The following is a 13,441-nucleotide window of genomic DNA, read 5'->3' on the forward strand; positions in this document are numbered from 1 at the left end:
ATGATGATGATGATGATGATGATGATGATGATGATGATGATGATGATAAAGACTTTACAAGAAAAATTAAAAGTTTAATGTATAATAATTTATAATAATTAATAATTTATAATAAATTTATAATAATTTAATAATATGTATATCCAAATAATCAAATCGAAAATAAACTCAATAGAAATTATAATAAAATCTGCTAACAAAATATAATAGCAGATTGACTGCAGAACCTGCAGTTTCTGAACAAAATCTGTGGCATTTCATAAACATTTAAATATTTTAAATAATTCAACTTGTTCTATCTCGGAAATTATTCCGAATCAGATACATGTATGAACTTTTTTCTTCAGCATTATTAATTTAGAATTAACTATTATTTATTAGAGTTCCTCACATAAAAGTTTAGACACCGCTTAAATAATTTTTGATTGATTGAGAATAGCACATACGCACACAACAACACTGCTCACGCGGTGCGGATATACACAAAGAATAGAATTTTCGAATAAGGCACTATTATTGACCTTTGACCTCCCATATCTCGAAAACTGTCCATTTTTTGACCTCGGGTCCATTATGACTTTTGATCAGGACGACATGAACTACATCATACTACAATTTCAGCAAATTCGACGGGAGGCCAATTTTCCCTGTGATGTGAGCGGGGTCCTTTAATTATGTAATCATATATAAATGTTTTTATATATATGGAAAATTTTTTACTGAGTAGTTAGTCCGAAAATGGTGGATCGTGTGTGAAATTCTTACTTGAAGAATTTTAATTTTTAATACTATTATCTCTCACCTTTTTTCTTAGATCTCTCTGTACATATACATATATACAAAATAACTGTGTGTATAACAACAACAAAAGAGAATAATAGTGACTTTGATCAAATTCCGATTAGCTTAATCAGTAATTTATTCAATCAGTAGAATCGCTTACTGCAAAATTTCTAATTATTAATTTATTAAATTCTCCCGAATCTAATCTTTTTTTCCATATATTAAACAAGAAAAAATTAATTACTCTATTTATGTTAACAAAATAGCATAGATATTGCTTAACAAGTTAATCGTTAGTTAAGTCCTATCTAACTAATCGGAGTTTAGTCATAAAAAAGAACATTATAAGATCTCACCTGGTATTGTTTTCGCGCCCATTTTATGTGAAAATGAAATAAGCGCTATACCGACTAAAGCACAGTCTAGCAACGGTTTTGTTAAACTAGAATATAGATGCGCTACGGAACTGGCTAGCTCTGATAAGTCATCTGTCAGTCTTTGCTCGGCCCCGCCAAGCCTAGTGTCTAAAGCCGATACCCTATAATAAGTCTGTTGACTCAGGTACATCTTGTAGGCATGCTTCACCAGACGCTCCCTGCATAAATAATCAAAAAGTTAAATTCTATATATTCTACAGGATTTTCCATCTAATCTAAATAAAAGGAGATTGCTATTACTTTTAATAATTAATATAGCATGGGAATGTATAAAGATGTTATTTTTATTATGTAAAAGGGAAGCAACAACTAATAATACGCGTTTCTTTATTAGCAATAATGCAGCGTTGCCAATTTTGTCTAAAAAAAAAGAAAGAACGATTCAAATCGCGAAAACAATAACTTTGACAAAAAAATGTTTTATTACATGGATACTATATTTCACATAACATCGTATCATATTTGAAAACAAAAGAAGAAAAGTAATATTAAAAAAACAAAGATAATATTATAGGGGCTGATAATTTTCTTTAAACAGAAAATATCATTTTTTGCTCAAAACATTTTTAATATTTGAAATGTTAAAAATATTATTAAGAGACATGATTAAAAAACATATTTAACACATACACGTTTAAAACATGTAATGTAAGATACACTATATGGAATATATACATATATATTTTATATGTTATTCTACAAAAATATATTCTGTATGCAGGATATCTGATAACAGGTATAACACCCGCCGTGGATAGGTAGAAGGGGTTAAACTGAATAAAAATTCCTAGAGACTCCTAGAGATATCATTGCCATTTTTTACTAGAGAGGATACAGCCTTAGAGGCGTTCAGGCATAATCCCACGGATGGTAGCTTCGCACCACCGGCCGCTCGACCGAGTGCGCGAACCAAATGTCCGAACCTGCGGTTATTCTTCTCGTACGGAGCAGGATTACTATCGCAATGATTGGTCATCAGTAGGGTAAAACTAACCTGTCTCACGACGGTCTAAAAAAGTTCTTTACCATTTGCGAATTTCGCAATAAATAACAAGAAATTAATTGATAAAGATCTGCGGATCAGCGTGCATTTGCGCGATTCGACAAGAACAGATAGGTCAGCGTTTACAGTTACTATGTGTGTGGAAGTTCAGCGTCACGCGTCATTCATGCATAGCCGTTGCTGTTTACAGAGGTCTCTTATTCCTAATGCCTCGCCGCGCGTGTAGTAATATCATAAATAAACGCTAGGCTGTATCATCTCGCCGAATCGTGCGGACGCAACGTTGATTCGCCGTATATTATTAATGGATTTCCCATTATTTAGTGCGAAAAACGCCACATAATATAGGATTTATCTATTCTGTTTAATTCTATTTTTGTTTAAAACCTGATTTGTTTATCCATGGCGAGTGTTACATCTATTATCTGTATACGTAAAATTTTTACAATACATATTTGACCCATCTAGTGTGTTAATATAACTTCTACATTTAATCTTAATTAATAAAAATTAATGACATAATAAGTAATGACATAAGTAATATCATAAATAAATATTACTTAATTTTCTAAGAATGTTAAAATGTATAAAAGTATAATTTTTGCTTACATTTTGTTTTCATCTTTTGTTATAACAGTTTTATATATAACAGTTATTTCTTTATGGTTTAATAAAATAAATAAATTTTGCCATCATACAAAAATTAAAGTGATACTAGATACATCGATTAAAGTGATTAATATTTTACGTGATTAATATTTTTCCAAAAATCCGTTTTAAACTTTTTAAATCTATATTAAACTTTTAAAAAAGTTAATCTTAAACATATATTTAGAACAGTGCAATGTTTAAAACATATCTTAAACGTTTGTTTTAAAAATAAAATTTAAATTATTTGTTTTAAATATGAAATTTAAATCATAACTATAAGAAAGAAAGTATAAAGCAAGTGTAATTAATATACAGGCATAAGATTTTAGATTATAAAAAAATATGATAATAAAATAAATAATTTTGGTGAGTGCAATTTGTGACACAATAGAGAGAATATGCCACTTTACCGTTGCATCAGTGATGGATTTAGAAGTTTGTGGACCCCGAACAATATGAAGCGTGATTCAACAAACTGAAAGTTTCTTTCGGTTGTGAAACAAAGAAGCTGATTAAAAGCTTGAGTGCAAATTAGTTTATAAATATTTATTCGTTACGCCATCAAAAATAAAATCCAAAATAGATCAAAACATTCAAAATTTCTGCTGAAAATTGTCATCTTAATAATCACCATTGACATAAATATCTATGTATTTATCACTCTAATTAGTCTTTTTCATATTTCATAATTTTACATTTTTTATACTTTTCTGAGAAATCTTTTTCATTAGAAAAATTTTCTTACTTTTAACTGCATTTTTGCATTTTATTTACCAATTATTTATTTCTTTTTTTCTCTCCAAGCTCATTAATTTTTTCTTTCTAAACTCTGAAAATATATAGGGGAGACCGTGACCAACGGAGTTTAGTGAGATTATGTGCCATGTTGTGATTCTTATTGAGGCAAACGTGTTTTCGGAGGTCGAAAGTAAAATTTTTTGCGCGTCGAAAATTTATAATATCTTAAATATTATTGTGTCTCCAAATCTCAAAGTAAGTGATTCTAAAGAGTAATGCATGCTGAACACGAATCCAGTGAAGTTTTTTTATTTTCATTGATTTCTAATAGTTTATGAGCGACCATATAATGGAGGCTTTCGGTGAAAATCAAAGTCAAAGAAGCAGTAGTGGTTGGATTCCGGCGAGGACTTGGATAATATGTACATTGCGTGTGCTGAGAGATGACAGAATAGAGCTGACGAGAAACGTGCGAGCGTAGGGAAGTGTGTGCGCTTTTCTTAAATTGTAATTATTTTCCGCAATCGTGTTTTTAATTAATGTTTCCATTTTTCTATTAAAAAATAATTAATAAAATGTATCCTATCATTTTTCATGATCGGAATTATGAATTTTCATTTAAAATTTAGTCCGAGAATGGAGTGACGAGTGACGACTCCGGCCCGGCAATTTTGACATTTGAATTTTTGCACCTTTATCGTTTTCACTCTATACCAGTTGAACAAAGCGACGTAGACCAAGAATACCCGTATAAATTTAGTAGCCAAGGGTTCACTCTTTACAACGGTATACCATATTTTACTAAAATTATTTGTTTTGTTGTTAACAATCGGCACCGAAAAAATAGTGACGACTTTGCCCCGGTCTCCCCTCTGAATATATACCTAATATATGTATATCTAAACGCAAGACATAAGATCGGAATCATAAGATTCACATTCCTGTTTTAAAAAGAGAGAAGAAACATCTAAAAACCTAAAAAAGAACTCATTGTCAGTCATTTATTACATGTAAGACCTTCAACGTTAAGACGTAAAAGAATAATGCTATTGTTTTCCCACACATAAACACACACACACATACCCAAGAGAAATTGACATACGGACAAATTAATATAATAAGAAAAGATAAATATTATGGCTAGAATATTTCTTGTACTAAATAACTTATTGTAGAAACATTATTTAAAATTTTTAATAACAACACAAATATATTTTAAATGATCAAGTTAGATAAAATATTCTCTATATCTAAACAAACACACACGTGATATTCGAATAGGTATACTATATTTATATTGAATGTATGGTGGATATACTCAATATACATATATTGAGAAAATATTCATGTAACATCTCTTGTAATGTACTATTTATCCTATATTTTAAAAATATACAAATTTATTAATAATATTCTACTTATATTGAATATTATAAATATATTAATGAATTATTTTTTTTATTATACTAAAAGGAAGAATATACATTCAATCAATTTTAGGAACGTAGCCTATTGGTTGACATATCTTTATGAGGTATTATATGCACTTGTACAGCACTCTAAAGAACGTAAGATGTATTTGAAACTCAAATTAAGCGCCATATTTAAATGGGAAATAAACTAACTCAAAAAATTAATACAGTATGCATGAATTAAAGAAGTAGTAACGTTGTTTACATGTGGCGACATCTTACAGAACCACGTAATAATATTTAGGATATTGGATCCAGTACTACATACAAAAGCTCATTGAATATGAACATATTATATATATATATATACACATATATAGATAGATAGAGTATTATCCCAGCTTTATAGAGATTTGCCGCTTGCCAAGATAACTTATTGTTAGATAATTTAAGTGGAGGGAATATACAGGGTGGATCATTGTAATTAATCCACTTAAATATCTTAAAACTCGTAAAGGACCCCGCACAATACCAATGGAAAAGTGGCCCAGTCAAATTGGTCCAGCCAAGTTTTATAGTATGATGAAGTTCAGACTATCCTGATCAAAAGTCTCAATGGCTGCAAGTTCAGAAAATGCCCAGTTTCCGAGATACTTGGTCTCAAAGTATTGAAATCGACAATGACGGTTCATGAATGAAAGAAAAATCATCGTCGATTTCAACAGTCTGAACTTCATCATACTTAAACTTCAGCTAATTTGACTGGGGCCACTTTTCCATTGGTTTTGTGCGGGGTTTTTTTAGAAGGAAACTTTTTAGACAAAAATTGTTCGGTGCGGTGAGGGGGTCATCTGATTGTGAACTATATTTTATCTTGGGTCAAAATTAGATTGTTGTAAATCGATTATTGTAAAAAACTAATGAAAAACTAATGAAAAAATTATTAACAAAATTTTCTTATATTTTACAGACGCATTTAAATTTTGCGAAGTGTAAATATTAAAATTAATATTATTATTCGATTCCTTTTATTATTCTATATTCTATAAAAGTATCAAGGTAAAGTCATCAAAAAGTAAATACTTTACGAGATATTTCAAATTTTATATTAAAAATATCATGATAAAATTTAAAATATCTCAGGAAATTTTTAATAAAAGTTTTTTATAATATTTTGAAAATGTTTCGACATCAACCACAAGAATATATGATAAAAGATAGAGGAGTTTCTATTTGGAAAAATAAAGTTGACCTTGAAACAGTGCTCTGACCTTAATCCAAGATTAAATAAAGGTCAATGTCAGATAACTCCCTCAACACTGAACAACTTTTGTCTAAAAAGTTTTTTTTAAAAGCTTATGGGTTTTGAGATATTTAAGTGGAATACTTGAAATAGCCCACCCTGTATATACATTTCCTTTTCTTACGCATGCGCAATTGTGTGTTCGCTTGGCGATTATAACCAACCAAAGACTGCAAGATGAGTGGCTGCCGAAAGACATGTACGATTGCGCATGCGCGAGAGAAGAAAATATACCCCTTGCTCTCCTCTTAATATAGGTAAAAACAAGATATAATGCTCTATCTATATGTAATATATCTATAAATCACATCCAAGCAAAAAATTTTAATATCCAAAAAGAACATTGGAAGATATCGATTCTAAAAGAATAAGCAAGCTTTATAATGATAGAAAATATCAATTGATAATCAATTGATAAACTCATGGTGAACTAACTCGAATTATAACTAATTTCTAAGCGTTATTAATATCATTAGTAATTTTTTAGTAATGTATTATCTAATCTTTATAAATATTATAAGTTTCAAAAGTTTGTTAAAATGCAGATTTAAAAAAAAACCACAAATATATTTATAGAAAGATATAATATTAATAGAAATATTTTAATGAATAAAATGTATATTGTTTGTATATTAATTAATATACAACCTATTCTAGTGTACACATGCGCGCGCATGTGAGTGATCTACTCAAACATTCTATAAATATGTTATATACTTGAAAATATTCTGAATATATAAAATATATACCTACATAAAAAATAGAAGCATACTTAGTGTATATTCAGTATATAGCAGTATGTGTTTTGTGAATATTCAGAGAATATAAAACATACTTTTACGATATTTCCTAAATCCTTAGAGCCAATTGATAAAAATTTGCATAGCTGCATAACCATATGCATAAAGAAAATTATTTAATCGTATTTTTACGTGCGTCCGTATGATAGCAATATGATTAGATAATTTTCTTTAATTTTTATATGGTTATGGAGCTATGCAAGTTTGTCTGGGTAGATCCTCAAAATCTATCTGTCTAGACAGCTTTGCCCGTTAAGTTATATTCCCTATATTTTAAGTCTCATTTTCTCTCTATTTTTCTCTAAATGTGCATCTAACTCATTTTAAGTATAGGAAATGTAAGAAGATACCTATAGAGACGAGTCCATTCCTTTTATATTACAATATCAATATAATGGCGCTATTTGAACTTTGTTCTTGTTTTCTTTTTCTTCATGGTTTTTCTATCTTTAAGGTAGCTGTCTTGCGACAATACAATCCAACATTTTATACTCTAAACTAAATCGACGTCAACTCAAAATCTGCAATGACTATCTACGGTTATAGGCTGAAAACTTTTGGATAGTTTTGTCCCTCACACATAGAACAAAAGATTCTTTTATTTTTCGCATCCAGTCGCTTCTTTATGTTGGAAAATCGTGAAAATTGAGATCTATTTACTATTGTATTTCTAAAACTAAACAGTCAATAATTTCAGGTTTTTTTTACTAGTATTCCTAAATTGTCCTTCTAGTAATACTTACACATCCGTTTTTCATCACTTTCTTGTTGTTCATTCTAAAATTATTAAAATTCAAAATACGAGATTTTCGTATGATTTGTATATATTCAATGTATGAAAAAAGTGCAATTTTTGATAGCGATTATCTCGTGTTCGGGATTATCTCATGTATGGTCAATTACTTTTAAATTGTACAAACGTGTAGATACCACATTTATTAACGTATAGTTAAATTTTCAAATTTTTCTTGTTAATTGCGATTTGCGAGACAACTTTAATGTAGAACCTTAAATAGTACAAGTTGAATGAATTTTATGATGCTACCTTGAAGAAAATAATTGGAAAAATAAAAAAAGACAGTTAACAAGCGTGATGCGGTTCGACATGTACGTCAGTATCTTGACTATAAAGTATGAAAAAGAGGATCCTTATTGTTCCCCAAGAAAAGGACGGATACAAGCATTCACTCATCCACGTCAAAGAAAGCACCAATAAGAGTAGCAGGAGCGTACCTAAAGCTAAGCGCCAGCCGGCCCTCGAGATATCTGATGGCGGAGTTGACAAAGGTGGCGGGTAAGGCGATGGCGAACCATCGCGCGAGCATTAAGCCAAAGCCGCCTACGTCGCGTAAAACTATCCTCTTGACGATCTGACCCTCCAGTTCGGCTACATACACCGACAGGAAGGTTCTCGCCAGTAACATCAACGTCGCGCATGCCAATAAGCCCATCTCTCGAGTACGCCATCCCGGCACCATGATCTTCAATAACATCATCAGCTGTCGGAAAAAATCGCGATCCAATCCGACTGACAATCTTTGTTTTCCCCCGCCACTTCCGACGGAGTTGTTATCAAGAGAATTATTTCGTAGAACGGCATTGCTTCTATTGCGTTTGGAGTGAGATTGTTGGCTTTTCTTCTGGCTGGATTGTTTGAGGCGAGTGAGGATGTGCGGATAGGTGAGTTTGAGGAGATAGAGCGCCGTAGCTGCGCCGGCGACGCCGCACGTCAGCGTCTCCTGTCGCACGCCGTAGCGTGCGGACGCACCGTCGATCAGCTTCGAGAACACCGAAGACATTCTTCGTCCGCGTGTCCTCGTCGGGCGGAAATTGGCAAATCAGTGAATCCCAATAGCGCGCATCCCGCGCTATCACGAAAATCACGATAATGACGGCGATAACGACGCATCTACTACTCGACTCCGCTTCGCTGCGCTTCGTTGCTTCGGTCCACGCTTACTTTAGACGCGAGCGAGAGCGCCTGTTTCGATTGTGCACACGCGGTTATGTGAACGCGCGCACGCGTGACCGCTCAGGCCGGCCATCAGCTGGCAACTGGCAACTAACGCTTTACTCTCCTCAGTCCTCGCGCGATACGCCGCGATGGAGAACCCACGTCATATCCCCGCAGTTAACTTCGTTCTCGCGCGTGGCCCTCTCCACACGGCCTGTCTTCAGTTCTCGTTTCAGTATTAGCACTTTGTGTTGGTAAATGAGTTGAACTCTCCTATTCGCTCAATGACACGTAATCAATCGTTCTGATTTGAATAATAATACGCGATTCATGAATCAGCGTTAATAAGCAATACAGAAATTGCTAGAAGGTTATGAATTTTTACATGAATTTATCGATAAATTTTAAAAATTTTCGAAACATTTGAAGAATTTAAAAAACTTCAATGTTGTTAAAATAGTTAGAATTGTTTTAAATTTTAATTTAGGAGTGTTAGCTATAGGAGTGTTAGTTTTATGCTAATCTTTGTGACAAATTTTATTGCATGTATTAGTTTTAATGACAATTTCTTGTTGATTTTCTGTGCAATTTATAATTAGGTTTTTTATTCGATTGTATTGTACAAACAAGAAGACATTTATTTTGTGGTTTAAAACTTTGAAGTTTTTGAAATCCAATACAATTAATCTATATTTGTTTTAGTTTTTCTCTATTTATACATATATGATGATTCAGTATATTCAAATATGTACAGAATACTGAAGAAATGATAAGATAGTTAGATATAATAATGTCTAATCTTAGGTACAATCTTAGGAAGTCTAATCTTAGGTATAATAATATGCTACTCAATACTGAAATGATTATATATGTAATTCTTTGATATGAACAATATTATATGGCTAAACCTCTTTAAGTATAACTTTATATAGTCATATATGGTTTTATATACTAGTATATTATCATATGTGATCATATAAAAGTATATTTATAAGGTTAAAGATAATCATATATGAATATATACTCTATAATGGATTTATCCATATAAATTTGTATAACTGTTATAAATATTCTTCTAGTATATTATTTTACTTGAAAATATCAAATTAATATGAAATATATTATTTCTAGTTTCAGTTTACATAATTGCGTTGGGACGCAGTGCCAATTTAAAAAACTAAAACATGTATTTAATAATAATTATAATTGATTGCGAAATATTATTAAGCAACAAGATTTTGCTTTGACCGAAAACGGCACTTCTCATTGCTTATATTATTTTAAGCTTTTTTTCTAATTTTACACAAGATTTTTTAATTGACATATTAATTTTTATTAAATATTTTCGTAAACAGTGAAATTACCAGTAATAATTCGTGAAAAAAAATTGTTATATAATATATATTATAGTTCTTATAAACAAATATATTAATCGTATTATTTTGCAAACATACCTTATAATTTAAACTAAAAATAATATAATTGTATATGAAATGATATAGTCTAGTCAAAGTCATATAAGATTATATATGATCAGATCAGAATATTGCATCTCAAAGTATCCGATAGATAGCATTCAATGTGATCTGTTTCTCGTATTTCAAATTTGACAAACAGTGTTATAAGAACGGCATCAAAAAGACATGACACTGTCTCGCGCTATTCTCGCGCGACGCTGTCTCGGAACGACACAATTTTTGTATCAGTTATATCGGGAACTGTCGTGAAGTCCACTTTTATAATAAAGTGGTACGCTTAAAAAATAACATTTGAAAATATATAACAATTTTCTAAATTTATTAAAAAACTATTTAAAAATATATATGTCCTTATATATATATATATATATATATATATATATATATATATATATATAATCTTATATAATCATATATGACCATATAAACTCTTATCAGATCAAAATTCATATATGATAAGATAGCTTTTTAAATGAGCATATAACATACTATAAGAGATATTTTTTATATGTCCTTATATAATCTTATATAATCATATATGATCATATAAGATCTTATCCGGCCAAAATTCATATATGAGCATATAAGACCGCTTCTTATATGAACATATAAGACATTATAAGGGGAGAGAACAATTAATATAAAAAAATAACATTATAACAATTTATTGAATTAATTATAAATGTACATATCTTGTGATTGATAATACATATATACACTTCTCTTTTTAATACTATAAACAAATGTATACAATATATAAAATATATATATCTTTTATAAATATTGTCAATGAAAATGTTCGCGAATTGATAATTTCTGCGACGATTGAGCAATATCTACGTTAGCTGACGGACTTTATTTTGATTTCTTACATCAGCAATAAAATGAACCGATAATATCATCGAGACCCATTATCATGTTGCACTTTCACACTTTCAGTATATTATATATATAGAGGAAAGTTCCCTATTATGAGATATGTTAAGCTAAAAGACCCCATATAGGCCCCATCTGTTGATCCCATCATGAAAAAACCCCGCCATCTTATATTAGGATTCCTATCTCATAATAAAGGACTTTCCTCTCTCTCTCTCTCTCTCTCTCTATATATATATATATATATATATATATACTTGTTGCGCCCGTGTTGAGACACCCGTTGCGCGCGGAACTTCGCTCACGAGGAGCCCGAATTTCGCTCGAATAGCTTCAAGTTGAAGCGCGGTCCTTAACGACCGGTTGTTGTTGATGTATTGATTTTCTCGACGACTGTCAGATCTACGGGGAGACTCCGATCGTTCGGACGTATACTCCACCTGAAATGCTTGTACAGAATTCTTAATAAACCTGAGTTCCTTTTGTAATAAAGTGTTCACTCTCTTTTATTACACGAGTCCGGGAGTGCGCGGCGCGAACGCGAGTGATTGTGCGATAGCGAAGCGCAGCGCAACAATATATATATATATATATATATATATATATATATATATATATATATTAGGGAGGTCCTTATTTTTCGACTTTTAAATTTATTATGCGGCACCCCCCAGAATGTTTCCAATTCGCAAAAAAATAATCCTTACCAAAGCTCAGCTCGATCGGATAACGGAAACCCGTGCCCCCGGATTTTTAAACATTTGAGTTCTCTTGTATTAAACTGTTTACTCCATGAACATTGGTTTTTAAGGGGATGCTGGAGCCGTCTGTTTTACCGGCATTTTTTGTCGTCACGTAGCGTTGTATTAATTTGACAGAATTAAAAATCCTTCTCCAGAATTGCAGTACATACATTAATGATTCAGGGGAACTCCAATTTTATATAGAAAACGAGAAAAAATTACGGAAGTACAGATTTCCTTATCCTACTTTTATCCCAATATGGCGTCTCGAGTTGCGGCGAGCTGTCAGCTCGTCACAAGATGTATTTCATATAAGAGAAATACCATTGGTACGAACGCGAAAACAAGTTCCCTCGAATTGCACAACAAGAAAAACATCGATAAATCCTCCAAATCAAGATTTGGAAGCGTAATATAAAAGTATAATGTCGATGTGCATCGTGCGTATGTGTGCGTGCAATGTAGCGTGCTATCCTTGTCTATATCTTTGTCTATACAAGGACAGATATAGTCGATAACATAGAAAATGGTAATTTTGTCGGTTATACAGACGGCTCCAGCATCACCTTAAAGCGTATTTTCCACAAAAATCAGCCTAAAGCACTTTTTTTTTTAAACATGTCTGTCATGCTTTTCTGCACCGTTTGAGACTTTATACGTCTCATTTAAACAATTAGGTAAATTGTTAATAATTAAAAAAATAAAATTAAATAGTTATTGCATTTATTGCTTGATCAGCTGGAAAAAATTATGTATGGGCTACAAAAGTTATAGTAGTATGTTCAGAGCCAAAAAAAAGAACAAAAATTAAAAGATTACTCTATTACTTTATATAAAATAATCAGTTGTAAAACTTTAAACGCGTTTTTCTCGAAACTACAATTTTGTAGCTGGACGCTCGCATATCTCGGCCAATTTTTATCGGAATGACTTGAAATTTGGACAGAATGTTTATAACAAAATTGTCTTCAGTTAAGCGTACGATTTTTTTATTGGACAATTAGTTTTTGAAAAACAATTAAAAAAGTGAAAAAATTTTTGGTTGAACTTTGAACTTTTTTTGCTTCCTCATAGAGGAAGCTTTGTTTTCGTAAAAAATTTTTTTTAGTTGCTTTTGCCAATGTGTTCAGAATGTTCTAAAACGTCGAAAAATCGCTATTTTAAAAAATGTCGGTATGTGTGTATGTGTGTATGTATGTATGTGCCAAATTTACCGAAATTTCTATAACTCCAGAACTAATCAACCAAATCTTAACGAATTAT

General features: G+C 31.2%; 1 protein-coding gene across 1 annotated transcript in view; it reads right to left on the minus strand.

The window, feature by feature from the left end:
- LOC112457464 (ATP-binding cassette sub-family D member 1) overlaps positions 1-9,209 on the minus strand; it is a 16,408-nt gene extending 7,199 nt beyond the window's left edge. Inside the window, exons 1-2 of the mRNA XM_025020591.1 lie at positions 8,361-9,209; positions 1,140-1,378 (exon numbers count right to left, since the gene is read on the minus strand). Of these exons, the coding sequence (XP_024876359.1) occupies positions 1,140-1,378; positions 8,361-8,926 (805 nt within the window). The 5' untranslated portion in view covers positions 8,927-9,209. The remainder of the gene's footprint in view (positions 1-1,139; positions 1,379-8,360) is intronic.
- Between the last annotated feature and the right edge of the window lie 4,232 nt (positions 9,210-13,441).

This window comes from Temnothorax curvispinosus, unplaced genomic scaffold (assembly GCF_003070985.1).
Source record: "Temnothorax curvispinosus isolate PA1 unplaced genomic scaffold, ASM307098v1 QBEX01000108.1, whole genome shotgun sequence".
NCBI lineage: Eukaryota > Metazoa > Arthropoda > Insecta > Hymenoptera > Formicidae > Temnothorax > Temnothorax curvispinosus.